At 45.4% G+C, this 25,892-nt stretch overlaps 1 protein-coding gene across 1 annotated transcript; it reads right to left on the bottom strand.

The window, feature by feature from the left end:
• Positions 1-7,312: 7,312 nt before the first annotated feature.
• Positions 7,313-14,781, bottom strand: NKX6-1 (NK6 homeobox 1). Its single transcript, XM_059066422.2, has 3 exons — positions 12,970-14,781; positions 11,126-11,298; positions 7,313-8,903 (listed from the first exon to the last, which is right to left on the bottom strand). Exons 1-3 carry the CDS (start codon positions 13,637-13,639, stop codon positions 8,646-8,648), a joined length of 1,101 nt encoding a protein of 366 aa, XP_058922405.1. The 5' UTR covers positions 13,640-14,781; the 3' UTR covers positions 7,313-8,645.
• Positions 14,782-25,892: the final 11,111 nt, after the last annotated feature.

Consider the following 25,892-nt stretch of genomic DNA (forward strand, 5'->3'; position numbering starts at 1 on the left):
AACTCAGCCATTTGTTACTTAAGCTGTTCTGCTTATTTTTACAGCAGTATGTCAGATGTTTACATATATACACAGAGTTAAATTAGACTCCTGATAGCTTGAAGATCAGTTTTCTGCCTGCAGGCTGGGAGATGAGAAAGGGTTGCATTAAAGGTCTATCATTTTCTTTAAGACCTTCAAGAGAATGCAAAGTTCCCTGTGGCTTCAGCTTTGTGGGTGTGTGTGTGGGGGGGTGCTCACACATGGGTATTCAAAGAATATTCCTTGAATGTCCACCATGTGGCAGGCACTGTGCCGTATGCTGGGGATCCAGCAGTAAACAGGGAGCATGTGGGCCTGTGCCCTTACAGTTTGACTATTCTGCATCTTAGTTTTCAAAGAGGTAGTACAGTTGCAGCTCTGTCCAAGCTGTCACCCACTTTGGCCTTTGAGGCACATTCTTCCCCTGAGTGAAATAACACGGCACTATACTGTAAAGTAGGAGAAGGAAGAGGAGAGGGAAGAAGAGGAGAAAGGGAGGGAGAGAGGCAGGCAAACAGACAGGCAGACTGTTCACTGGAAACCATCATGATCCTTCTACGTAGAGCGTGGGTCCCTGGCTGACAGTCACCCTGCGTGTGCTGGAAGCCAGGTCCCTTGAAGTCATCCACTTCTGCCTTACTCTCTATACCAAGGAGGTTAATGACAACACGCAGATTTCATATGTGCCTTTACAGTCCTTTGTCTCTTTGTAATTGCCTCTATCAGAATACCTAGGCTGGCACTGGGATGGCCTCTTACGCCAAAGGCCATGAAGTCTTCAACTGTATTTGCAGTTTGTACTGTGACGCTGGCGCACTGACTTCTCTGCTTCTTCTGTGTTGGAAGGGATGTGCAAGAGTGGAGTAGTCAGGCAAGGAAGAGGAACTTTTGGCCCATCAACTTCAGTTGGCAAGTAATGCCCAGGTTCACTCTGGAAGGAGCAAGGTCTACAGGAGCTTTCCTCTTAATCAAGAGCCAGCTATCCTGGCTTTGGGGGACTTCATTTTTCTAAGGGCTTGCTGCCTCCCTTCCTTCCTTCATCCCAAGTAGCCAACAGCAGGTTCAGAGCCTGTACTTACCCACTCTGGCTCCTGCCTTCTTGCCACCTTGACTCTCTTGGAAACAGCGTCTCGTCCCCAGTTCTCAAAGGAGAGGTAAAGGGGGCAATTCCAAAACCTCTATCCTTATTCAAAACTCAGGGTCCCTTCTCTCCTTTGTACCTTTTTTTCTTTCCCTGAGCTTTTCTCCCACTAGAGAAAAGGTTTCCCTGCATCCAACCAGCCAGAGTAAAGATGGAAGAGTGTCTGTGGCTATGTTCTATGGTAAAATAAATAATACTGGCCTGTGAAGCCAGATCCAAGTTCTCTCCATGGCTGAGATTCCTTCAACAACAGTATGACACAGTTAGCCAAACTGTACATCCACATTAGAATACAGTCATCACTGCTTACATTTATTTATGTGCTATGTTATGTTTTTAAAGCCCTTTTGCTTTTGAGTTTCACAATAACTTTGTGAGGCAGTAATTATTATTAAGATAATTTTATAGATGAGGAAACAGAAGCTTACCAAAGTTAAGTGACTTTTCTGGGATCCAGTTATCGGCAAGAAATAGAAACCAGAACTAGGGCTCAAGTTTTTTGACCCTAATGAAGTTGCCCAGTGCTTCTTTCACACCACATGGGGTCATTTTCAAATGGGTTTAAGTAATCATAAAAGATGCCTCCCTCCAGATCTTTACCTTCAAAAAACTATTCTTTATCCAGAAAACAGACCTATCTTGAGATAGGTCTGTTAAATACTGTATTTGTTATCTATGCTATGTAACAAATTACCCCCAGATGTAATGACTTAGAACAATAAACCTTGATTATCTCACACAGTTGTAGGTCAGGAATCCTGGAGAGTTTAGATGGGTGATTCTGCCTCAGAGCATCTCATAAGGTTGCAGACAACTTGTTGGCCAGGGCTGCAGTCATGTAATGGCCTGAGTGGGGCTGGAGGATCTGCTTCCAGGGTTCACTGCCATTCCTTGTAAATTAGGACTGATTGTTGGCAGAAGCCTCAGCTTCTCACCAAATGGACCTCCCCATAGGGCTGCTTGAGTGTCCTTATAACATGGCAGCTGACTTCCAGCAAAGTGAGTGATCAAGAGAAAGAGCATGGAGGAAGCCACAGGGCCTTGTATGACCCAACCACACACCATCACTTCTGCTGCACTCTATTCGTGAGAGTCACTAAATACAAGCCACACTCAGGAAGAGGGGCATTAGGCTCCATCTTTCAAAGAAAGGAATATCAAGGAATTTTTGGAAATATTTGAAAACCACCACAGGTAATTAGCCTTTAAGTGTCACAGAATGGAAAATATCCCTTGCTCCTACTTCTCTTTTCACTTTCACTTTGAATCCTTTCCTTGGTTGAATAGTTATCCTGTACAAGACAGCAGGGCCTGAGCTAGGAGTGACCCGAGACTGGGCCTTTCAGGATGATGATGATGATGATAGCTAAGACTTTCATAGCTTACTAGGCCAGGCACTGTTCTAAGAACTTCATATATGTTAATTCACTTAATTCTCCCAATAACACTATGAAGTAGGTACAATTATGATCTCTGTTTTACACATGAAAAGACTGAGGCACGGAGAGGTAGAGTCATTTGACCACAACCATTGAGTACTATAGACCAGGTAATCTGGCTGCACAGTCGTGCTCTCAACCACTCTGTGCTCTCCGAGTTATGGCAAAGATAAAGGATTTCTCAGACCCTCTTATTCACTTGGGGCCATTTGGATTTGGGAGAAAATTAGACAGATCGTTATAGACCAAAGTGAAGAGCTCAGAGAGGGAAGAAGAAAAATCAAGGATAAAAAAAAAAGTTTACAGAATTCTTTTTAAGAGCTGAGCCATAGCATCAAGCACAGGGTCCAAGCTGCGGATGATGACTAGAGGAATTACTGCAAACCACGGATCCACATACGAGGCTCAGATTGGAGGCATGAAAACTAGTCGGTTGCCTTTGTTTGAAGGTGGTTAGACCATATGGTAATAACTAGGTTAATGGATTTTCAGCAACCTTGCTTTTCTGTGGTCTACACAAGCAGATTGATCCCAAACAACATACTGACAATTGATAGTTTTTTCAGAACGTATACACCTTCAGAATTTTTTTAAGAAATAAAACTATATTATAAAGGTGTGCTGGTTTTCTTTCTCAACTTGATATCTCTGTCTCCCTTGTAATAACCAAGTATATAAGATATTTATATCTCAAGATTTCCTTTAGCTTCGCCAAGGTAGACATAGGCAGTAACATTAGGGAGGTGGTAGGATTCTTCTACAAAAATAATATGCACCCATTTAAATTGTGTACTAAAAATTCTTTCTTTCCGTATAATGAGGAAGGGATTCACCTTTGAATGTATCTTCATCCAAACTAGCCCTTATTATTCAGAGTATACTAATATAGAAGCCCTGGATGAGGCTTCTACTTCAGAATTCTCACCAGCCTCCAGTAGATATTAAACCCCAAAGAGACATTATGCTTTCCTTTTTCCAAGTGTGGTATTCAGTGGAAATGTCTGGTCCAGACCAGAAAATAAATGATGCATATCTAGACATTTCATCCTTGAGGTGAATGATCTGTTGGATTAAAGAAGAAGACCCAAGAGTGAACTGAGGCTCTCAGATAAACATTCCAGTTTGTGGAACAATCCCAAGCCAATTTATAGAATGCTGAAGGCTAAAATTCAGGAAAATATCCCAGCCCTTTTGTCATCCAACTCACACCATCACTCTACTCGCCAGTCAAATTTTACATTGATAGATGTGGGGTTTGTATTATTGTGATTTCTGGAGATCTTTGAAAGGGCTACATTAGGGAGAGTATTTCTCTCTGAAGCTGGAACCTAAATGCTTTAGAACAAAATACATGCTTTCCTGTCAAAAAAGGAAATATAGTGAGGAGCTGACTTTTAAAAGAGTCATACTGAGGAAGGGAGAAGAATACTTTTTGCGTGTATCTGTGTGGTAAGAGGGAGGAAATTTAGTGCAGGAATCTCCTCAGATTACCCTAAAATAGAGTTTCTAGATGAAATTTGCTGCTTACCTCTGTTGTTATTACACGATCCTATTGTCGATGATTGACAAAAGAGTCACTGTCTTTTTTAAGCTATTCAGTGCTAGGAGTTACCAAGTGGAATTTCACCTCTCCTGTGTGTGTGTGTGTGTGTGTGTGTGTGTGTGTGTGTGTGTGTGTGTGTGTGTGTGTGTGTGTGTGTGTCCGCGCCCTGATGACCAGCTTAAAGGACAAGACAGTGTAGTAGGTCAACCCAAACTGATGCTGGTCTAATAACACACTCATGTACATGACATTAGGTTCCAGCATTTTTCAAAGGCGCCCTCTGACTCTGTTGCCCAATACCATATTTACAAGAAGAGCTGGCCTCCAGTCCAGATTGCCTGCACACTGAGTGGTGAGGGGTGCACATCTTTCCAGAGAAGATTGAAACATTTTTGGTTCCTTCTCTTCCCACCATCTCCCAAGTAGAGAAAGGAAAAGTGGATTACAGTGTTCACAAGCTTGGGAAGCCACTCAACAAACCACAACTTCTGGTAAAGAAGGTATAGAGCTTTAAGTTACAGAATCCTCTGAATATGAACCAAAGAACTGAGCTTGGAATTTGGGGACTGGGAAAATAACTGTGTAGGAGCCTCAAATTGTGAATGCTGCTGGGACATCTGAGAGACATAAACAGGGCCCTTCGCTTGCACTCTGTATCCCTCACCCAACCTCACTGGCTTTCCCTTTATAGGAGAAGACACATACACACTATAAAACAAAAATGAAAAAGCAGTTTTACCTTCCTTTCACCACACACACAAAACCCTTGTTTTTCTCATTTTGTTTTCCATGTTGACACTTTGTAACTTACACCTGTAAGCATTTTTAAAAGCAGAGGTCAAGTAGGGGGCAGGGGGAAATGGGTGAAGGTGGTCAAAAGGTAGAAAACATCTGGGGACGTAATGTACGGCCTGGGGACTATGGTTACCAACACTGTATTGTATATTTAAAAGTTAGGAGCAGATCTTAAAAGTTTTCATCATAAGGAAGAAAAATTGTAACTGTGTGAGGTGATGAATATTAACTAGATTTATTGTGGTGATCATTTTACAATATATATGTATATCAAATCATTATGTTGTATAACTTATACTTACACAATATTGTCAATTATATCTTAATGAAACTGGGGAAATTGTTAAAAATAAAAGCAATGGTGTATGAGGTCACTTGCCCTTACTTTTTGTTTTTAAATCGTGACCCCCTTTAGCTGTAATGACTGATTGGCAGGCTCAGTCAGATGCTTATGGCTGGTTAATGTCATAAAGTTTTTAAGCCATGATGAAAGATAATTCTTACTCTCCGTTGCTTGAGCTGTAGAGTGTTTCCTCAGCTTCTCCACCGTGCTAACTCTTAGGAAAAACATTCCTGTTGTGCATACATGGAACTAAACCAAACCAACCAGGATAAAGGACACCTAAGTAAGGTGCCCTCCACCCACTTCTCGCTCACTCCCGGTTCTACAGGGCCAGTTACAACCGGTGGCCAGCTGGAATCCTGGGGGGAAGTAAATTAACTGGAAACTCGAGTCACTGCTGCAGTCCCCTGGAATAAAGGAACGAATGCCAGTGCAGCATGGCCCCAGAGCCCACCTCTGGCTACTGCCCACACAACTCAGAGCACTTCTGTACTCAGGCTGGCAAGCACGCAGACTCTGTCTGCCTTCTGCGTATTTGCCTGTAGGATGGAGGCCAGGCCACAAACTTTCACACTTCTCGGATGCTGTAAACTCAAGGAGCTCAGAGAGAATGCTTCCTAAAGGGACTAAAAGAGGTGTCTTTCCACATATCTAACTCGGGATAATATTATAACCCTATTTACTTCTTGAGAAAAAGCTTCAATCATAGTTCCAAGTTTCTATCGTGATATGACTATATTACTACTACTACTGGTATAGTAGTAGTTTTTATTATATTTCAGGAATAGCATTTCTAATTATCTTGTGGATTTTTGCTTTCTTAGGAAGAAGGAATAAATAAAAAGTTGCTTGGCTTTTCAAGACAGAAGAGGGATGGTAAAGGTAAAAATAAGTAAATAAAGTAGATAAGAGACTCATTTGTTGCAAAATAACAAATAATAAAGTGGTGCTTTAAGATAACAGACTTGCCCCACACCCAGGTTCTTTCATAAAGAAACAGATGAGGGAGGGAGGGAGGGAAGGGAAAAGAAAGATCTTATTATTTAGGATTTAAATTATATCACCCCAGCACAGCAAAGCCTCTTTTGAAATAGCTGCCTCTTTGTAGGACACACACCTTAGTCTTGCTAAGAACACAGAAATTCAGAAGTTTAAAACTTACTGGGAACTTCACAAACTAGAGAAAAGAAATAAGGCAGATTTGCATTATTTTTTTCCATTAAACCATGCCATCAGGAATGTATTCTACAATAATTTCCTTCAGGCAAGTTCATTCCCAGTTTTCACTGTTTTTTATTTTCAAGGGAACAAAACAGACCCACACTTTCTTTACCTAACACTAGCCTGAAGAATCTATTGAATTATATTGATTTTTCTCCCTTTGAACACAAGCTCATTAACCTGAAACACTAAGGGGATAACTATATTTCACAGAGCCTATAACTGAGTGTCTGAAAACAAAAAGATCCCAAGACAGTGATACAGCTCTCTCCCTGGGATTCCCAATTTTTATTTTTATTTTTATTTTTTGGCAAATTCAGCTTCAGAAGCTGTGACATTGCTTCCTTAATCCTAGAGAGTTTCACATCAGTTAGAAGCAGCTTTCTTTAAATGTATCCTTCTTTATTGTAATGTTTAGCAAAATCTGGGTTCCCAGCTTTCCACCAACTTCTGTATTCTTACAGGCTACTGGGGAGAAAATGTTAGCATCCAACAGCCGTGGGGCGCTGACAGCAGGCTCCGCTGCCTCCTCTCAGCTAAGTGAGCTAGGGCTGAATTGAGAAGCTATCTTGGATGTATGGAAATGAGGTCTCCTCCAAAACCCCCGGGGACTTCCTAGCAAAGGAAAAAGCCATCAGGAAAAAATTAGACAACACAGACAGCAGAGGCAGCCTGCTGGACAAGTCTCTCCAAGAAGCCCAATGAGTGGGGCTGCATTTATCTTCCCAAACCAGGAGATGTGACCCCACTCTTCCAAAATAATAATCATGTAACAGCTATTTTACCCAAGAAACCAATATAAAGTGCTTATGGTTTTGACTTTTATTTGAGATCTCTGATGAGATCAAATGATCTATACCCTTTCATTCAAGGCAACAGACGTCTTCAACTGTTTTTTAATTTGATTTATCCTTTGAAACAGAAAGTGCATTACATTTAACTGGTCTTGCAAAGGGGGTTTTCTTCTCTTTACAAACCGAATTCCTTATATAAATTAATAAAAGTTAAAGATGCTAATATATCACCGTTATTAGCTTAAAAAAGAAAACAATTTACATAGTCTATAGTATTCTTATGATACAAAACACTTCAAATTCAATTACAGCAACTAAATGGATTTTTATGTTTCTGACCCAGAGCAGTTGTAACAATTCCCACCATCTACTTTAACACGCATTTTTATCAGAAAGGAGTTAAATTAAATACAAGCTATTGTAGCCCCTCCCTCCCCAACACTTTCTTTAAATCACTAATAAATAGCAACAAACGACTGTGCAATTTCGGAGAGAAACAGAGAGGCAGGCCTGAGGCCCTTCCTGGTTCCGAGTGTTCTACTTCAAGTCCTGGAGGCGGGAGCCGGGTGCGGAGCCAGGGGCGGTCCGGGAAGAGCGAGAGGGATGAAGGGGAGACGGGATTGATCAAATCCCACCCGGGAGGGCAGCGGGCGAGGGAGGACGAGGACATTCTTTACTACGCTTCTCCAGTTAAGCAAAGGGCAACGTGGGTTGAATCGCTCTTAAAAGGGGAAGGTTAGCAGGAAGAAGGAGGTCCATCTTTTTATACCAAATTCAAAAAGGCATTTTACATTTTAAATATCCACAATAAAGTAACTCCTAGTCAGTGAGACTCACGATTTATTTACAAAGAGCCTTCAACAGGCCACTTCAGTCGGCACAGCAGTTTGTGCGGGAGAAACACCCCTCTTCCCATCTGTGGCAGCCGCCCGCCCGCGCGGCTCCGAGGTCCCCCGCGCGGTGGGTCGTCGACGGGTCCAGAGGCCCTCTCAGCGCCCCCACCCCAGCCAGCGGCCGCAAGACAGAGGCGGGGGCGCGGGGGCGACACGGGAGGGGGGACGCGACTAGGACACCGAGCAGGGCGGGAGGGTGGCCCAGCTGCGGCGTCTGTTGCGTTAGTCTTGCGGTGTATTTCGTGGTCTTCTCTGCCTTCTCATCATCCTCCGAGTCTCTCTCCCCCGCCCCGCTCAACTTCTAGGTTAAAAAAATAGATATGTACATCTTAGAAAATAGCAAAGGGCCCCGGCAGGCGGGGCCGTGTCCTCCGGGCCCCGAGGAGCGGGAAGACGGGACGCGCGGTCCCCGCGGTCGCCGCGGAGTGGCCGGAGGCCGGGCGGGCGGCGGGCGCTCAGGACGAGCTCTCGTTCTCGGACGCGTGCAGCAGGAGGCCGCCACCGCCGCTGCCGGACTTGTGCTTCTTCAGCAGCTGCGTGATTTTCTCATCGTCCGAGTTGGGGTCCAGGGGCTTGTTATAGTCGTCGTCCTCCTCCTCGTTCTCCGAGGCCCCTTTCAGCCGCTCGGTTTCCGAGTCCTGCTTCTTCTTGGCCGTGGCCATCTCGGCTGCGTGCTTCTTCCTCCACTTGGTTCGGCGGTTCTGGAACCAAACCTGGGGGCCGAGAAAGCGGAGAAGAGGGGAGACAGGGGCGGAAGGAATTTCAGGTGAGCAGAGCCAGGCAATGCCTTCTCTCCCACATCCCGCAGTCGCTCCTGCGGGCCCCTGACGTCTTGACACCCTCCCTCAGAGCCCTCCAAGGTCTGGGCCGTTGAAGTCGGTCTCCACTGCCCCAGCTTCCTCCGAGTATCAGGCACCAACAAGCTGACTGCCGTTGCCATAGAGATGGTAACACAAGAGTATTGAGGTTGTCAGTGAGCGATTTCTCAGAAAAGAAAAAAACTTGCAAACTTAAAATGAGTTTCCCTAAAAGAGTTCGCTTGCCTACTTTCTCGTTTGAAGTAGAAAACTTTTCCCTTTCGTAAAGTTGCCTCATAATGACTGCAATTCTGTTAGTTTTTAACTTTCTTAGATTAAGGTATTTCAAGCAATCTGAAGTATACTGGCTTTTTAGTGTGATTTGTGGGAGAGACACCCATTCACCCCCATTACCTCTGTTCTTTTCACTTTGGGGTATTTGTCTGTTTCACTTATTTCAGGTCTGAATACACACAAATATGGTAGGTAAACACTCGCCTCCCCATTTACACTTGTAATGTATGATGTAAAGTTTTTAAAAAATCTGCTAGAACAGAAACCTCAAATAGTAATAATAACCAACATAAATGCATGAAAATATTTAAAAGTTGAAATCATCATAGTAGTTTGTGTGTCTTTCTCTGTCTCTCTGGTTTAATGTTTTTCATAAAACCGAAGTCAAAGTAAGAATATTCATCAGTTTTTTTTAAGTGAAATTTTTCCAGTTACATTACTTCCCACTATTAGCATGCCTAGTCTTTCACATATTATTTTAATATTGTCCCTCCCTAAGACATTCATTTTTATACAAATATTTTAAACCTATTCACGATGTTTGACATCGTGTTTGATACATATATTTTAACCTAAAGCATCAGCAATAGCAACCAATTTCCCAAACATATTGAATCATCCTCTATTTATGCTTCTCATCCATTTTCTCATCCGTTATGTATTTATCTACAGAATCAGAATTGTTAAGAAAGTGATTTTTAGTTTCTTTATACAGCTATAATAATTCACTTCTAGCCACGCCGACATATTTATGGTGACAAATGAAGACCTCCAGATTACTGTGGTAGGCTCTGTACCAACCACTGCAAAAATAATTTTAACTGTGATGGTACTCTAATGGTCACATACAAAATCACTCCTGAAATGCATTTTATGGTGCTTGTCTGTAGGGAAATACTCTCTGACCAGCAGATATGGCTAATGTTATCCCTACTTAATTTTAAAATCAACAATATAACTAATGGAAACAGACTTAAACACACACACACACACATATATATACAAACATATATATAATATAATGAAAAAAGAGGAACAAAAGAGAATACCGGAAATATAGGAAACCACTAGATTTAAAGTACTTAGCTGTTTCAATCCCTTTATATTTCAGGGAAAGATTTCTCCAATTTGATTCCCTGGAAATACACCATACAACTCAATTATAAGGTAAGTGACATTTTAATTATAATTTGTTGTCATAAACAGTAAAACATCTTACATCTATTGATAAACTTATATTTCATAATACAGTAATAATCTTGTCAATTCATTTGGAAAAGTACTATTCCAAAGTGGCTGCCTCAGGTAAGCTAAAAGCAGATGCATCCATGCTACGTGGTTAGATCTTGTGGATTTATTGGGTTTTTTTTAACCTGCAAGTTAATACAGTAGCACTATAATGCTGATCTACATTAGGAAATTATATAACTAGTGGAGCCTGAATTGACAAACAAAAGCTTGAACATCCTTACAAATAGAATACATAGAAGCTATCTAACTGGCCTGGTCTATTCTCAGGGCTGATATTTCCGTAATGCTTTTATTCTCTAATAATGGCGAGTTCCCCCAGCACATGCTGCTATCTAGATGAACCTAATTTCAAAGGCGGAGGCTTGATTCCTTTTGTTCATCAACAGTTTGCCCGCCCGAGAGACCCCAGAGCCTTTGTAACCTCCCCCTCCACCCCCTTCGCTGATCTCATCTCTCCCCATGCTTCTCGGACTGCACCCTCGGGCGGCTGTTTGTTAGTTTGGGGTGTGTGTGTGTGTGTGTGCGCGCGCGCACACACGCGCGCATGACGTACCTGGGGGAGCTCTCCCTCAAGGTTTGCAAGGTCCACTCACCTTGACCTGACTCTCCGTCATCCCCAACGAATAGGCCAAGCGAGCCCTCTCGGGCCCCGCCAAGTATTTAGTTTGCTCGAAAGTCTTCTCCAGGGCGAAGATCTGCTGGCCCGAGAACGTGGGTCTCGTGTGTTTTCTCTTCCCATCTTTGTCCAACAAAATGGATCCTTGATCTACGAGAACAGATTTAAAAAAGAAAGGAAAGGGGGAAACAACCAGTTATGAGCGCCTCCACTGAGAAGAGACGAACTCCAGAAACAACGTTGTGGTGGGAAAGGCAAGTGTATTCCGCGGCGGCCACGAGAACTGCCGTGGTGCTTGCAGTCCCACTGCGCTTCTCGCTTTGCCTTCTTACACCCACCTGTTTTTTAAAAAGCGCGTGTGTTTGGAGCCGCAGTAAATAACCTTCTGCCCAACAACGACGTCCAACAGAGGGAGCGCACTGCTGAAGTTTGCCGAGGCCCAATCTCTAGGCCAGTAAATTGAGGCGTGTGGGAGGGGAGGCGGGGTGGGAAAGTCCCCTCTCACCGCCTCGTCTAGTTGGGGCTCGTTCGGTCCCGGGGCCTTTGCATGGGGGTGACTAGTTTTGTTCCTTGACCGCTTTCCCAACCTGTGCCCGCGTAACAAAGAGCGCCTTGTTTTTGGAACACAAGAGAGCTAAATCGCCCCCCAGTCGAACGCCGCTGCGGCCGAGGGGGAGGGGGCGCCGCCTTTGTTGGCGGTCCCTACGTAACCATCCAAACGAATACAATAACGTCTCCCCGACAGCCGCCCCCGCCCCGGCCGCCCCCGTCCCGAGGCTTCCGAAGGGAGCCTCCGCTTGTCTCCCCCAGCTTCCCTCAGTTACTGCTGCTCAGCCACACGAAAGAGATCAGGAGACAGAAGAAACTTCGGGGACTCGGTCAAAAGCAAAGAACAGAGCGAGGAAAGGACTGGGGACTGGCCCCTAAATGCCACCTGGGAGTATGGGAGCTTCCGCGGCGCGCTGGCCAACTACCTATAAGATTAGGGGGATTCTGGGGTAACTCAATTGGTTTCGAGCAAGATCTTTGCGGGATGTTGCATTTTCCCCCGTACTTGTCCTTTTACCTCGTTCTTCCTCCGGTTCTTTCTCATATTAGGATGTTGAGAGCCACGATGCCCCTCAATATGTCCGGGGCCGAGGCAGGTGGAAAAGCGAGGGCCCAGCGGTGGGGAGCGGCCCGAAGTGGCGCTTGCCCTCCTCCACGGGCCGCGGACCTGTCTTCGGTGGGCTCACCTGGGCTGAGCGTACTCGGGGGACGAGGGTGGTGGTGGTGAGGGCGACGAGGTGAGGTGGGGACACCCTGGACCGAGACGTACACGCAAACACACGCGTTCGGCTCAGGGCTGTGGAGGGCTCGCCGCTGCCGGTCCCCACCGGTTCGTAGCCAGGAGGCCAGTCGAGTGGGACTTCGGCATGGGACACTGGAAAGCTGGGGTGCGGGCTGGAGCACAGTAGCCTCTCCTGCCCTCCCCACCTCTTTAACCCAGGAGGGGCATGCGGTTCCGGCCGGGCTGTTCCGGGAGCGGCCAGGGCCTCGGATGAGACACGCCCCGCACCACATTGTGTTCCGTGGAGACGCATGCACACCCGTTCCGCGAGGCGTGCCCAAGGCTTGGGGAGAGGGGGGCGCTTGGACGGAACCATGGAGCTCAGGACAGCGAGAGTTCCTCGCTGAAAGCCCTGGCCCCATCTAACTCGTGCGATTCTGGCGCTGCCAAACTACTCGGCTGGCAAATGGGTGGACTCGGCATGCACACCAGGGGCCATGACCTGAGAGCGGGCAAAACAAGCACAACTGGGCGCAGTCGATTGTACTCACGAGGAGTGCAGGCCAGGCGTGCGTCCCTCCAGGGCGGGCTCTGCATCACTCCTGGCCAGAAGATAGGCGTCCGGCCGGGCAGCTCGGCTAGCGGCTTGGGGTACCGACCCACGGCGGCCACGGCCGCGGCGCTGGGGCTGAAGTAGAGCCCGGGCGGCGGTGGTGGCGGGCTCAGACTGCTGAAACGGGGCAGGCCGGCCAGCAGCCCCGCTGGGGTTGAGGCGGCGGCGGCAGCGGCCGCCGCTGCGGCTGCGGCGGCCGAAGCGGAGGAAGCAGAGGTGGACGAGGAAGAGGAGGAGGAGGAACCGGAGGGCGAGGCGGAGGGCAGGGCTGCCCCTGAGGCCACGGGCATGGAGGGCCGGCTCAGGATGTCGTTGATGCCATGTGGGGTGGCGGCCGAGAGCTGCTGCGGGGGGCTGCCCAGGGATGAGAGCCCCCCCGCGGCCGGGGGCTTCAGGCTGCCTGGGTTGTGGGATCCCAAAGGCGGGGAGGGTGACGACGAGGAGGACGAGGAGGACGAGGAGGAGGGGGGGCCGGCGGGCAGCGCGGGGTACGCGGCGGGATACAGCGGGGTCTTCATTTCTGCCATGCTGTGCAGGGCGGCCAGGGGCGGGCTGCTGAGCAGGAACGCGCTCTGCCGGGTGCCCTCCATCGCCCCCACCGCTAACATCCCACGATCAGGCCGGAGCCCGCAGCCACGCAGCGGGAGCGCCGGCCGGTGCCCCTGGAGGGGCTCAGGAGAGCGAGAAGCGCCGAGGGCGCGAGCGAGGAGTCGCTCCGCACACCAGGAGGCGACCTGCCAACTGGGCCAAGAATGCAGCCGCTGGGAGTTGCTCTCGTAACTGCGCAGCAGAAATGTCCAAACACACCAGTCGAGAGGCGGTGGCTCGCCGAGACCAGCGAGGGTCCCGGTGGTTTGGGCTCTTTTCCCTCTTAGAGTCCCGGATTCAATCCCGGGCTCTTCTCTCTTCCTCACTTTTTCCTCGCCGCTCAAAGTGCGCTACTTCTCATCTTCTCCCTCTTGGAAATAAGCAAAACAAAACCCCAGCCTGCCCCAGAGAGCTTGTAACAAAGTTAAGAGTCACCGAATCTCCGCTTTGATGTGGGAGAGTGGGGGCTGGCTCTTTTTCTTTGGGGAGGTTCAAAGGACGCCGGGTTCCGCCCGATGAGCTCGTCCAATCTTACTTGGATGCCCTGCTCTTTAGGCCACGAGGTTGATTCGCACTCGGCGCTCGTAGCGCGCAGGGAGAGAGAGCATCCAGCCCGCGGGAGGATTTGGCCTCTGAGCGGACTTCCTCCGCCAGCGCTGCCCGAGGCTACTGCGCCAGAAAGGGCAGTGCCACCAATCCCTGCGGCTCCCGGATTCGGCGCGCCGACCTGCCTTCCCCTCTGGGCCACGGGGCACTAGAGTTGCAATATTGAAAAGAAAAAGGGCGAGAAAAACACGGAAAAACAGACTAAGTGAAAAGTCTGACGGCTTCGGTTACAGCTCCACTCGTCTGTCCACTTCTGAAAACGGGCCTGGCGACCCCGGCCCCCCCCCCCGCCCCCAGCGCCCTCTCTTCCTCTCACTCTCCGCCTTTGCCTCTCCTCTCTCGCATTTTCTTCGCGGCTCTACAGGCTTCGCTCTTCTAAGTCCTGTCCTCTGGCCAAGCTGACCCTCTCCGCGGCTCTTCCACTGCCTCTCTCTCCTCTCCTTTTCCCTTCGGGCCTGACAGTTCAGATGAAGCTCTCAAAGGTAATAAAACATTTGCATCACTCCCTACTCCTCTTTAGCTGGGGGACGAGAGGGAGGGGGAAATGGGGGTCCAAAATGAGAACTTTGAAGGACGTCACTCCGAGGCGGCCGGCAAGGGCGGGGCCGAGGAGCGGGGTGCAGGCCGGGGGGCGTAACCACCGTCTCCAATAGCACTCAGCCTTGGGCCTCGCGTCGCCTCCGGGTCGCGCCCACTCGGGAGCGCCGCGCCCTCTGATTGGCTTAGGAGGACGAGCCGTTGGGCCGCGCCCGCCTCGTTCCCGCCCCGTTCCCGCCCCCTCCCACTTCCATCCCTCCTGTGGGTGGGGCCCGGAGGCGGGGCCTGGCGAGTGGTGAGGTTCGGCCGCTGGGCCAGTGGACGCCTCAATTAATTGTGTTAAATAAAACGGGAAAGGGGAGGGGGGAGCAGAGATGAAGAGGGTATTACTTTTTAAAGAGAAGAATAATGGAAACCCAACCCTTTTATGGAAAAGCAGTTCATATTCTTCCCTCGCCTCCCCCTGGCCTGCTCGCGTCACCCTACCCCCCTTCCCCCCACTAGCTCGCGACGCCTCACCTCGAACAGAGTCTGGTCTCTTGTAAAATGGAGCTAATGGAGCAGGCAGCCGGCGTAGCCCTGGCCTGGCTCCTTCTTTTGAAGGGATTAATTAAAGGCCATCTGGGCTCTCCCAGGATTGTGTAAATTAATTTGTTGCTCCTTAAGCCTTATAGATGTCCTTAATCCTCTTGTAGGCCTAAGCATCGTCCTTTTCCGTATTTGCCACCTCCCGCTCTCCTTCGCAGTTCCTTCTCCTTCATTTTCTTTTCATTCCTGGGTCCCCCCGCCCCGCCCCCCCCCACGATGTTATCATTTATAGGTTTACTCAATTCGCAGGGAACGGAATCAGCTTATTGGGAATATTTATTCCTCGTGTGATGTTTTGACCTGAGAGCTGTGAACTTTTTTAACTTTTCTCCCCTGTGATTATTATTTGTTTTGAGTTTTACGGGGGCAGAATCACCAAAATTGAGGTGGAGTTTTTAGATACAGAAGTACCTGGTTACACACACACCCCCCCCCCCATCTACTGTAATTTTTTGAAAACCGTCTCCGAAACTCTTACCCCTGCTCTCAAGTCCAGGGTTGTTTCGGGAGATGGAGATGTTCCGGCTTCTGCGCTGTGGTGATGGGATGTCTAGGGTTTGAGTTGGAGGGAGGTTTCCCTTATTCCCTCTCAATTTCTTCCATCCCTGGAGATCTTTAAATGTCCAGCAGGGTTGAGCTGTGTAGACGGGGAGGAGGACCCTTGCACAATTTAGAGATTGCAAGATATTAAAGTAACACACCATTGAGGGGTGGTGACTAGAGTAATTTGGATGAGATCATTAAGTCCAAACTTAATTCGCAGAAAATAGAAATAAACAGCTATAATAAATAAAGGAATAAAATTCCAGCGGCACCACCCATGGTCGGAGTTTGGCTATGAGTGCCAAAAGCACTCATTTGCATCCAAGCACCAAAAGCCAGAGGGATTATTCCGCTTTGATAAACTTCATTTCCGACGCACTGGTCTTTTAAGGGTGGCAACTTGAGCTTGAGCTCTAGGGGTTTTTGTTTACCTTTTGCCACTTTTATTATTCACCTCTGAGATAAAAATAAAGTTCCCTTCTTGCTTCCCGACGCTTTTTCATTAACTTCAAGACTGGGCTAAACCCATCACCTCATAGACCTTAGAATATGACTCCGGGGAAGGTGAAGTCTTTCCTCAGTGTGAATTATGCTGAGTAGAGCAAGAATAGAGATGATGAGGGGGCTGTCTCTATTTCCCCGCGAGGATGTTTTGCTGGGCTATGGGTCTAAACCCCAGCGCCGTGCCCCTTCGGCAGGCCGGGAGACTGCTGCAGGAGAGTGGCGCGTGTAGCCCGGCCCTGCCCCGAGTGTTGGGGTCCTCTGCTTCTCGATTCGTTAAAAACGAAACTTTTTCTCGCCTCGGGAGTCTCCAATACGGAGGCGGCACACAACCGCGCGCCTTGGCCACCAGCGACCTCCTCATATCCCCGGCATCTCTCACAGCATTCTCAAGGACTAGGTAGGAATGGAGAGGGAAGGAGGCCAGTGATTCCCAAAGATTCCAATTTTAAAAAGCTACTCCCCTTTATTTCATGTGAATAGAGTGACCTGGGAAAGAATTGAACATTTTCCTATTGTAAATTTAGTATCAGATTTGGGGTGGATGAGGTAGAGACAGAGAAAAATCAAAGAGACAGACCGACACCGGGAGAGATTGATTCAATTCCACCCAACTCCGGGTTAATTGCCATCGCTGAATAGTTGCAAAACTGGGTACGGGTAAGAAGTCTCAATCGTTTGCTTTTACTTATCATTCACACTGGGGAATTAAAATAGCAACATTGTTCTTAATTGTGACAGTAAAAAAAATCTGGGGTCTGTGTACCTCGATCCCCGGGGGGTGAACCCCTGGTGCCTGAATCCCGCGTGGGGCAGTGTGTATTCCAGACGCATGCTGCGAGGCCCTGAAGGGAGGCCGGTGCCTCTTGCCTGGTGCTGGTGGTCGTCATCGATCTGCTCCGTCTGTCTCCAGCTGGGAGCCGGGAGAGCGAGGGGCGTCCTCGAAGGGGGTGGGCTGCCCCAGTCTCTCGCGGGGAAAGATAGCCCTGTCCCTCCAGAGCTGAAACCTCCTTCAGGACGGCGTCCTGGAGGAGCAGATCCCGACGCGGATGCGGGAGGCCGGTTTTCGGTCGGGGCCATCTTACACACTGCATACACATGCCCTAGAGAGTCCGGACTTCTCTCCCTCGGGGAACCCCCAGGACCCGCGCGCGCTTCTGTCCACGACCTAATAAAGTCCGGCATTTCTAAGCAACCCCTAGGAATGGAACGTGTCACACGTGGTCGCGACGCCCCCCGCCCCCCGCGTCTCTGAACAGTATATATATATTTGGGGGGACTGTGTTTGAAAGCGAATGATTTGCATTTTAATTGAAAAACAAATGAAAGCGGTTTGGCAAATTCTGAGGTTTCAAAAAGGGCTAAAAAGGGTAGGGGTGAAGAAGGCGACGCACCCCTCTCCAGCCCCTTGACTTTCTTTAAGCCTGCAAACAAGGGCCTCAGTTCTCAAGTTACTGTTTTTAGCCCGCTCCTACTATTACGCAGCCTGCGCCACGCACTTGCCCACCCTACCCTCGATCTAACCCTGGACTCAAACGCTTAGTGCGTTGATACTTCTGTTTTAAAATGAAGGAGCAGCCACTAAATTCCGAGTAATTCACAGAAGGAATGCAAATGAAATCTCAGCTAAGTGTACCTAAATTCAGCAGTCTATCGTGGATGGGTGATAACTATTCTTCCCCAGATATGTTAACGATAAAAGGTCGGGATACTCAAGTGTAGCCACAGGAAGCCAATTCTATATTCGCAGAAGGAGGGAGGAGGGGATGAAGGGAATTTTGTGTGTTTCAGGCCAAAACCCACTAGAAAATGTGTTTGCTTGTATCGTCTGGATGACTTCTTTAATAACTCCACTTCCGCCGACGAGTGGGGCCTGTTCGGGCTGAACCCAGAGGCCGGCTGGGTTTACGTTCATGTTAAAAGAGGGGTCTAGCGGGCAGGTAAGTGGCAACTCAAGGGAGAAAGAAGAATGTCCACGATCTTGGAACAACCCAGTGTCAGAGAAGGAGAACCGGCGAGGAGGGAGAGCACGGCTGTCTGCATCTTTGCAACCCGTAAACGCGGCGGGATGGGAACGCGACCCTTGGCCGCTTCTGCTGACCGGGAATTAACGAGACTACTTGGGAAGGGTTGGGGTAGCGAGGGGCCAACAATGCTGGGTGGGGAAGAGCGCTGGGGGATCCTGCTGTCGGCGCTCTTCCAGCCGAAGTCAACGCAAAACACGAGAGGGAAGCGACCCTCGGTGTTGACTGCCTCGTTGGATGTACTACTAAAAAGATCTTGAACGTCAAGCCAGGATCCCCCCACCATCACCACCACTAAGCGATCTTCAAAGTAGCTGCATGGCAGTCCTGTGCACAACTGCAGAATACGTACTGAGCTCTCCTGGGAGACACGTGCACTCGGAAGGGAGGGTTCTGAAAAGTCCAAGAAGATGGAGAATACTAAAGTCCAGAAATGTCTGCAATATCAAGGCCTGATCCAGGAATAAGAATAATTGCAAGAAGACACCAATAACCTACTAGAGAGAAAACTAGTCTTCAACTTCAGCAAAGCACATACATGTATGTATAATAGCACCGACCCCTCACGCTCCCAAGCATTTTATGCAGAGACCCCATTTGCTTCCGGGGAACCCACTTGCTTTGATGTATATTCTGGAGACGGGGATCCGGCGTGGAATCATGCGCTCCAAGGAATGTCTGTGAGTTTCTACAATTTCCTTAAAGAATAAAATGCTGGTTCAGTTTCACCACCAGATTAAACAATATCTGATGTGAAGGGTCGTAAAAAATTTACACCTGTATAAATGATGTCCACTGAACATAATTTAAGTAATTTTAAACGAGCCTGTGAACTAGTTCCTCTTTCAGTCCTGCTAAAAGTTGTTGCGTGTGAGTGTGTCAGCATTGGTCCTTTCAGCCGCCTCACGTGTGTGGCTCCTTATTCTTCGATGAGAAAAAGTTGTTTTATTTGCGTCACTGCTTTGCTTATAGTTCCTGGGTCCTTCAGGCCCTTTTGAAGAAATCCTGAGCAGTTACCGCCCTCTTGTGGAAAAAAACTTAGCGGTTCATTCGGTCCAGAATAGACAAACCTGCCTGATTGTGTTAGAAGGATTTATTTTCTCAAAGAGGTCTGCCTTTGTGTAACTGCTGTGCTCGTTGATTAACATGTGCTTAATTTTTATCTGAAATGCCAAATTCATAAAATGAAGTGTGGGTCTGGCAGTTCTTGCTTTAATTCAGATAGCAAAAGCCCTCTAAAATGAACATTTCGATTTTAATCTTTTTTCCTCACCTACCTTTCGTTGCACTCCATTATTTGACTCAATTGGGATAAGACAAATTTCAATTTTTATTGGAATTGTTTTTATTTTTTTTACTTTTCTTCCCTAATTATCAAAACAATACTCTGCTTAATTCAGAATATTTAGAAAGTAGAGAGAATTATAAAAACAAAGAGTTACCCATAATCCCATCTTCAGGGGAAAAACTCTTCTGATATTTTGGCATATTTGCTTGCTGTCTTTTCTCCCATCCTTATTCTATGTTTTGTTTTAATGGTTGAGATCACACCGAGTATGTAATAGTGTATCCTCAAGCTTATTTTATAACCTGCTTTATTCACTTATTGAAGCAGGTACAGATCAGCACTGAAATCTCCCAGACTTAGTCTTCTTTTAGAGCCCTGCACACTGTCAGAGGCCTGAGTCCAGCCTACTCCCACAAACCATAATCTTGCAGGGATGCTAAGTGCTCCAATGCCAAGGTTCCTGCCCTGGTTCTTCCACTTACCATTAACCCCCTCAGACACTTTGCCACTAGTTCTCAGAATGTTATGACATAGTAATATTAACAATAGCTAACACTGAGTGTTTACTGTTTCAAGTACTTTACAGCATTAATTCAACAACTCTGCATCTCTGAATTAGGTACAAGAGCTGTGCCCATTATAAGGATGATGAAATTAAAGCACAGAGAAGTTAAGTAACTTGCTTAAGATTATACAGCTACTAATTTGGGAAGTGGAATTTAAACCCCGGGTAGTCTGGTTCTAGAGTCCCTATTTTTAACCAGTATATGAAACTGCTCCTCTGATAACTGAAAAAAAATTAATGCATAGGAAAGCAATCTGAATATTATAAATTGATAAGTAAATATAAAGTGAATCTTTGCATATTCTATTACAGAAAAAAACAATCCACATTTTCTTAGATAAGAAAAACATTGAAAAGGATAATAGAGCTTACTGAATTCTTTTCTGAGTTATTCAAATAAAAATTTAATTCCTGAAAATAATATTAGACCTTGGTTTACACACAAGTATTTCAGTTTCAAAATAATTTTAGTTACTTTTTTTTAAAAAAGACCTTATTTTAGAGCAGTTTTAGGCATTTTAATTACTTTAACTTAAATTTTTAATTTTAACACACACCTCAGCTTCATTTTTTTTTTTTTTTTTTTTTTTTTTTTTGCGGTACGTGGGCCTCTCACTGTTGTGGCTTCTCCCGTTGCGGAGCACAGGCTCCGGACGCGCAGGCTCAGCGGCCATGGCTCACGGGCCCAGCTGCTCCGCGGCATGTGGGATCTTCCCGGACCGGGGCACGAACCCGTGTCCCCCGCATCGGCAGGCGGACTCTCAACCACTGCGCCACCAGGGAAGCCCCTCAGCTTCATGTTTTTGTTCCCTGAATCCAGGGGAGTGGTTAATCATAGATTTGCTTCACAGATGGTCTAGATTATAGCTCTAAATAGCTATTCATGGGCCGGGTAGATTTCTAAATAAACCTGTCAACCTGGCCATTTTACACTGCAAAGTTGCCAAGGATGCAGGTTATCCCAGTGAGAAAATCTCCAGTTACTTGTTATACTTTGGGTATCATGAAATAATGATGGAATAGGAGTGATACTAAAGCTATTTTACAATCTACAGGGCACAGCTATCAACCAACCAGAAGTGATACCCTGTCTATTAGAACAAATGTGCTGTTTATCAGCCTAGAATTCAGCAGCCCTATCTGATTCATGCTCTGCTCCCTCCTAGCTGTGATCTTGGGCAAGTTAATTACTCTTATTTAAAACTGGCACTTTGTCATGCTAATAAGTGACTCTCTAGACTAAGTGTATTGCCTTTCCTAGAGTTGGCTGGTAGAGGTAATCTTGCAGAAGTAGGGCCCTATGTATACAGGGTGAAGTTTACTCAAATGAAGTAGAACTTCTTGATCAAAGAGCAGGTCCTAAGGAAGGAAAGATATACTTGAAGGCAGCCCTTAAATAATTAGAAAAGAGACATTTCTTTAACTTTCTATTTTATATTGGAGTATAGTTGATTAACAATGTTGTGATAGTTTCAGGTGTACAGCAAAGTGATTCAGTTATACATATACATGTATCTATTCTTTTTCAAATTCTTTTCCCATTTAGGTTGCTACATAATATTGAGCAGAGTTCCCTGTGCTATACAGTAGGTCCTTGCTGGTTATCCATTTTACATATAGCAGTGTGTACCTGTCAATCCCAAACTCCCTAATTATCCCTCCCCCCCACCCTTCCCCCCCACCCCCACCCTGTAACCATAAGTTCCTTCTCTAAGTCTGTGAGTGTGTTTCTGTTTTGTAAATAAGTTCATTTTTATCATTTCTTTTTAGATTCTGCATATAAGCAACATCATACAATAAGAAAAGAGAAAATGCTTATCTCACTTGGACTGTCCCTTGTTTTGGTTTGGATTTCGAGCTGTCCAAGGTGCTTTTAAGATAGAGGTTAAATATAAGCAGTATCACGTAGAAGCAAAACTTGATCTATAGGAAGAAGAAAATCCTGAAGGGAACCCCAAATTGATGATAAGTACATTGTATAAACTAGTTTACCTAGTTTCATGATACTCATTTTTTCCTTTTAATTTTCCCTATGCTTTATTGAAATGTTCTATCGTGGTCTAGGAATTGCTGCTAGAAAGTACAAATCCACTGTCCATATTTGCACACAATATTAGAGGGAGATCTGTGCCCCTCCTAGGCTGGCTGTCCAGTTATTTCTCCCTTCCACCACAAAACGATTGCCCCACCTTGGAAAGGAGAGCACTAGTGTACTATCAGAAGTAACGATTTGTGTTTTTCACATGCATGAAAGGGTCTCTAATAGGGTTAAGAGACTACAGCAAACAGGGATAACAAGGACCACATTGGTTTAAAACAGTGGTTCTTAACCCTATTAGAATGAGTGTTACCTTTTCATAACAAATATTTAATAATGGCTCTTTTACTGCCCTGAAGTGATATTCATATCTAGCTACACACATAATTTCCAAAAAAATCAATATACAACCTGAGCTATAACATAAAGGAAAAATAAATGGAAAATACTTTATAATAATATGATGTGCAATTCAGTATGTAAATGAATGGGAGGTATCTACACTGAAGATAATGAAATAATCAGACATACATGCACATATAATCACGATAAATGCAACCACTGGACATACAGGCTGATTAAGGAGTTTCAAATATAATTAGCGACATTAACATTTGTGTATCGATTTTCAGAAATGGTAAATAACTCTTGAATGAGACACAGTATGTTTTCCTTTAATATACATGGAAGTTACTCTCCTGGATAATTCAGTGTTTATTGAAACCATATAAAATTGCTTTGTGTTTATATATAAAATGGAGTAAATTATCTGCTCAATAATAATAAGCAGGTTTTTCATCTACATAAATGTCCATTGGGAAATTTGAAATTTTTACTTTTTGCACGAATGTCCCATGCCATGCAGGACGTCTAGCCTTCCTGGGCCCTGCCTGTTAGCCAGTATTGCCCCTATCCAATCTGATAAGGGAAAAGCACACACAGATGTGCCAAAAGTCCCCGTTGAGAATCACTGTTTTAGAACTTCAGACAGTTTAGAAAGTGTTTTCATATATATTAAGTTTGCAAAGCTTTTTCACATATAATATCTTGTTTAATTCTCCTCAAAACCCATGAGAAGGACATTACTGTCATTTCAACAATGAGGAAACTAAGGCACCAAAAGGAGATGTGAAAAGTCAAAGTCATTCACACAGCACATCCTTATCATCTCCTTGACTCATCAGTCTGGAGCATATAGAGAGATGGTATACAGGATATAATTCTGTTTTTAACCCAGAAAACTCCATTGCATCTAGCTTGGCTATCTAGACTTGAGCTATGCAATATAGTAACCACTAACCATATGTGGCAACTTAAATTTATATTAATTTAAATGAAAATTAAAATATAGTTCCTTAGTCACACAGCCACATTTCAAATGCTCAATAACCATATGCGGCTATGGTTACCCTATTGGACAGCGTGGGTATAGAGCTTTCCCACCATTGCTGAAAGTTTTGTTAGGTGCACTGATAGGTTACTTCAGTTTGCCTCCGTATGACCCACTCTTTCCACTAAGTTGCTATCAGTCTTAAACACAACACATACACACACACACACACACACACACACACACACACACAGTGCTCAGCTCTCTCTCTGTACCTTGGTTTATATTGTTCTGTGCCTAGAATATCCCACTACTTCACTATTGAATCTATGTGCTTACTTCTTGAGAGCAGGACCATGCCTTATTTATCTTTGCATCCCCAGTACCCAGCACAGTACCTGGCACACAGTCCGTGCCTAATATCCACCAATCAACACTACCTCACATGCATTTTCTTTTTAGTCCTGATCTTGCTGTGTGACTGATAATGAAACCATGTGTGCTCCCACATAAAATGGATGTAATCACAATTAATCTTGAATTGTTCAGACAGCTAAGGAACAAATGTCATGTCTCATAATCATCACAGTTCTCAGGTTTTGGGGCATCTCTTAGATTGAGATTATCCTGGATTCGTATTTAGGAGTTCCAGAATAGTGTGGGTTTAGGTCATCAGCTTATGTCACCCTGGCAGACCTAATTTTTCTCGTCTTTAACGTATTGATGGGTGAAGGGGAGCATTGATTTAGGTAATTTCTATGGTGCCTTTTGATGCTCATATTCTATGGGCCTAAGAGTTGACTGACAGCCAGGTGTATGCAAAAGGCCAACCTAAAGGCAGACAGAAACCAGACTATGTGGGGAGAACTAGGAAACTAGTGAGGAAGCCCAGCACTCTGAAGGAGGGTACAAATGAAAATATCATTAAACAGCTGCCGTGGTTTGGTTTCCAGAGGACTGAGTTTCCAGGAGGTTGTTACAAGATGGCTGTATGCAGTTTCTGTACTTGGAGACTGCAGCACACTTATGATCACAGCTCATTTAGGCACTCAATTTTAATTTGACATAGTTTACGTTAGGTTGATTTATTACAGCCAGGTCGTTCTGCACAGCATTCATTTCCTCAGCATTCTAAGGCCTATAACAAGGGGTGGTTCATTCCATAAGTACTCTCAACAGAATTCCTTCACAATTATTTATTATTTAAAAGGATTATATTGCAGGCAAAGTATCCCAAAGACTTACTAGAAGGTTGGCATCACTGCCTATCTGCAATTTGGATTATGAAGAGATATATAAGCAGATGCAAAGATATTTAAAATATTTTCAGAAAAAATTTAAAACATAGTCCTGCATTTTGGATGCAAATCAAGTTTAGAAATAGAAGCAATGTGTGATACTAGAGTTTTAAAAATAACTTGTATTTCTAAAATTTCTGGAATAAAGTGAGTAGGAAAAGAGCTTTATTAGGAATCAGAAGCCTAAGTTCTAACACTCAGAGCCTGATTTACTCATCCTTAAAAAAAATAGACTAAACATATGTCTATTCAAAAACTTTTATGCTAATGTTCACAGCAGCATTACTCATAAGAACCAAAAAGTAGAAGCAACCCAAATGTTCATCAATTAATGAATGGATACATAAAACATAATATATCTATATAATGGAGTATTATTCAACAATAGAAAGGAATGAAGTACTGCTTCATGCTGCAATATGAATGAACCTTGAAAACATTTTGCTAAGTAAAGAGGCCAGTGACAAAAGACCACACACACTGTATGATTCCATTTATGTGAAATGTGCAAAATAGGTAAATCCACAGAGACAGAAAATAGATTAGTGGCCCCTTGGGGCTGGGATCATGGTGAGGGAAACAGGAACAGGAATGAGTATTAATGGTTACCAGAGGTTCTTTAGGGGATTTTGAAATGTTCTAAAATTAGACTCTGGTGATGGTTGCACAACTCTGTGAATATACTAAAAACCCCTGAACTGTACACTTTAAATGAGTGACTGTTATGGCATATGAAACATATCTCAATAAAACTATTTTAAAATAAGAGAGAGATTGTGAAGAAGTGCCAAGAGTATAGGCAAAAGCACTCCATAAAGAGCAAAACACGCCTACTGTTGTCTTCACCTAAGGAAATCTGCTGAGAGATGAAGTAACAAAACTTCAGTAGCTAAAGAAATGGATACTGATGGAGGAAAGGCATGGGAATGACTGCCCTATAAATGGAAAATTAAAA

The sequence above is a fragment of the Kogia breviceps genome, chromosome 6 (genome assembly GCF_026419965.1).
Source record: "Kogia breviceps isolate mKogBre1 chromosome 6, mKogBre1 haplotype 1, whole genome shotgun sequence".
NCBI lineage: Eukaryota > Metazoa > Chordata > Mammalia > Artiodactyla > Physeteridae > Kogia > Kogia breviceps.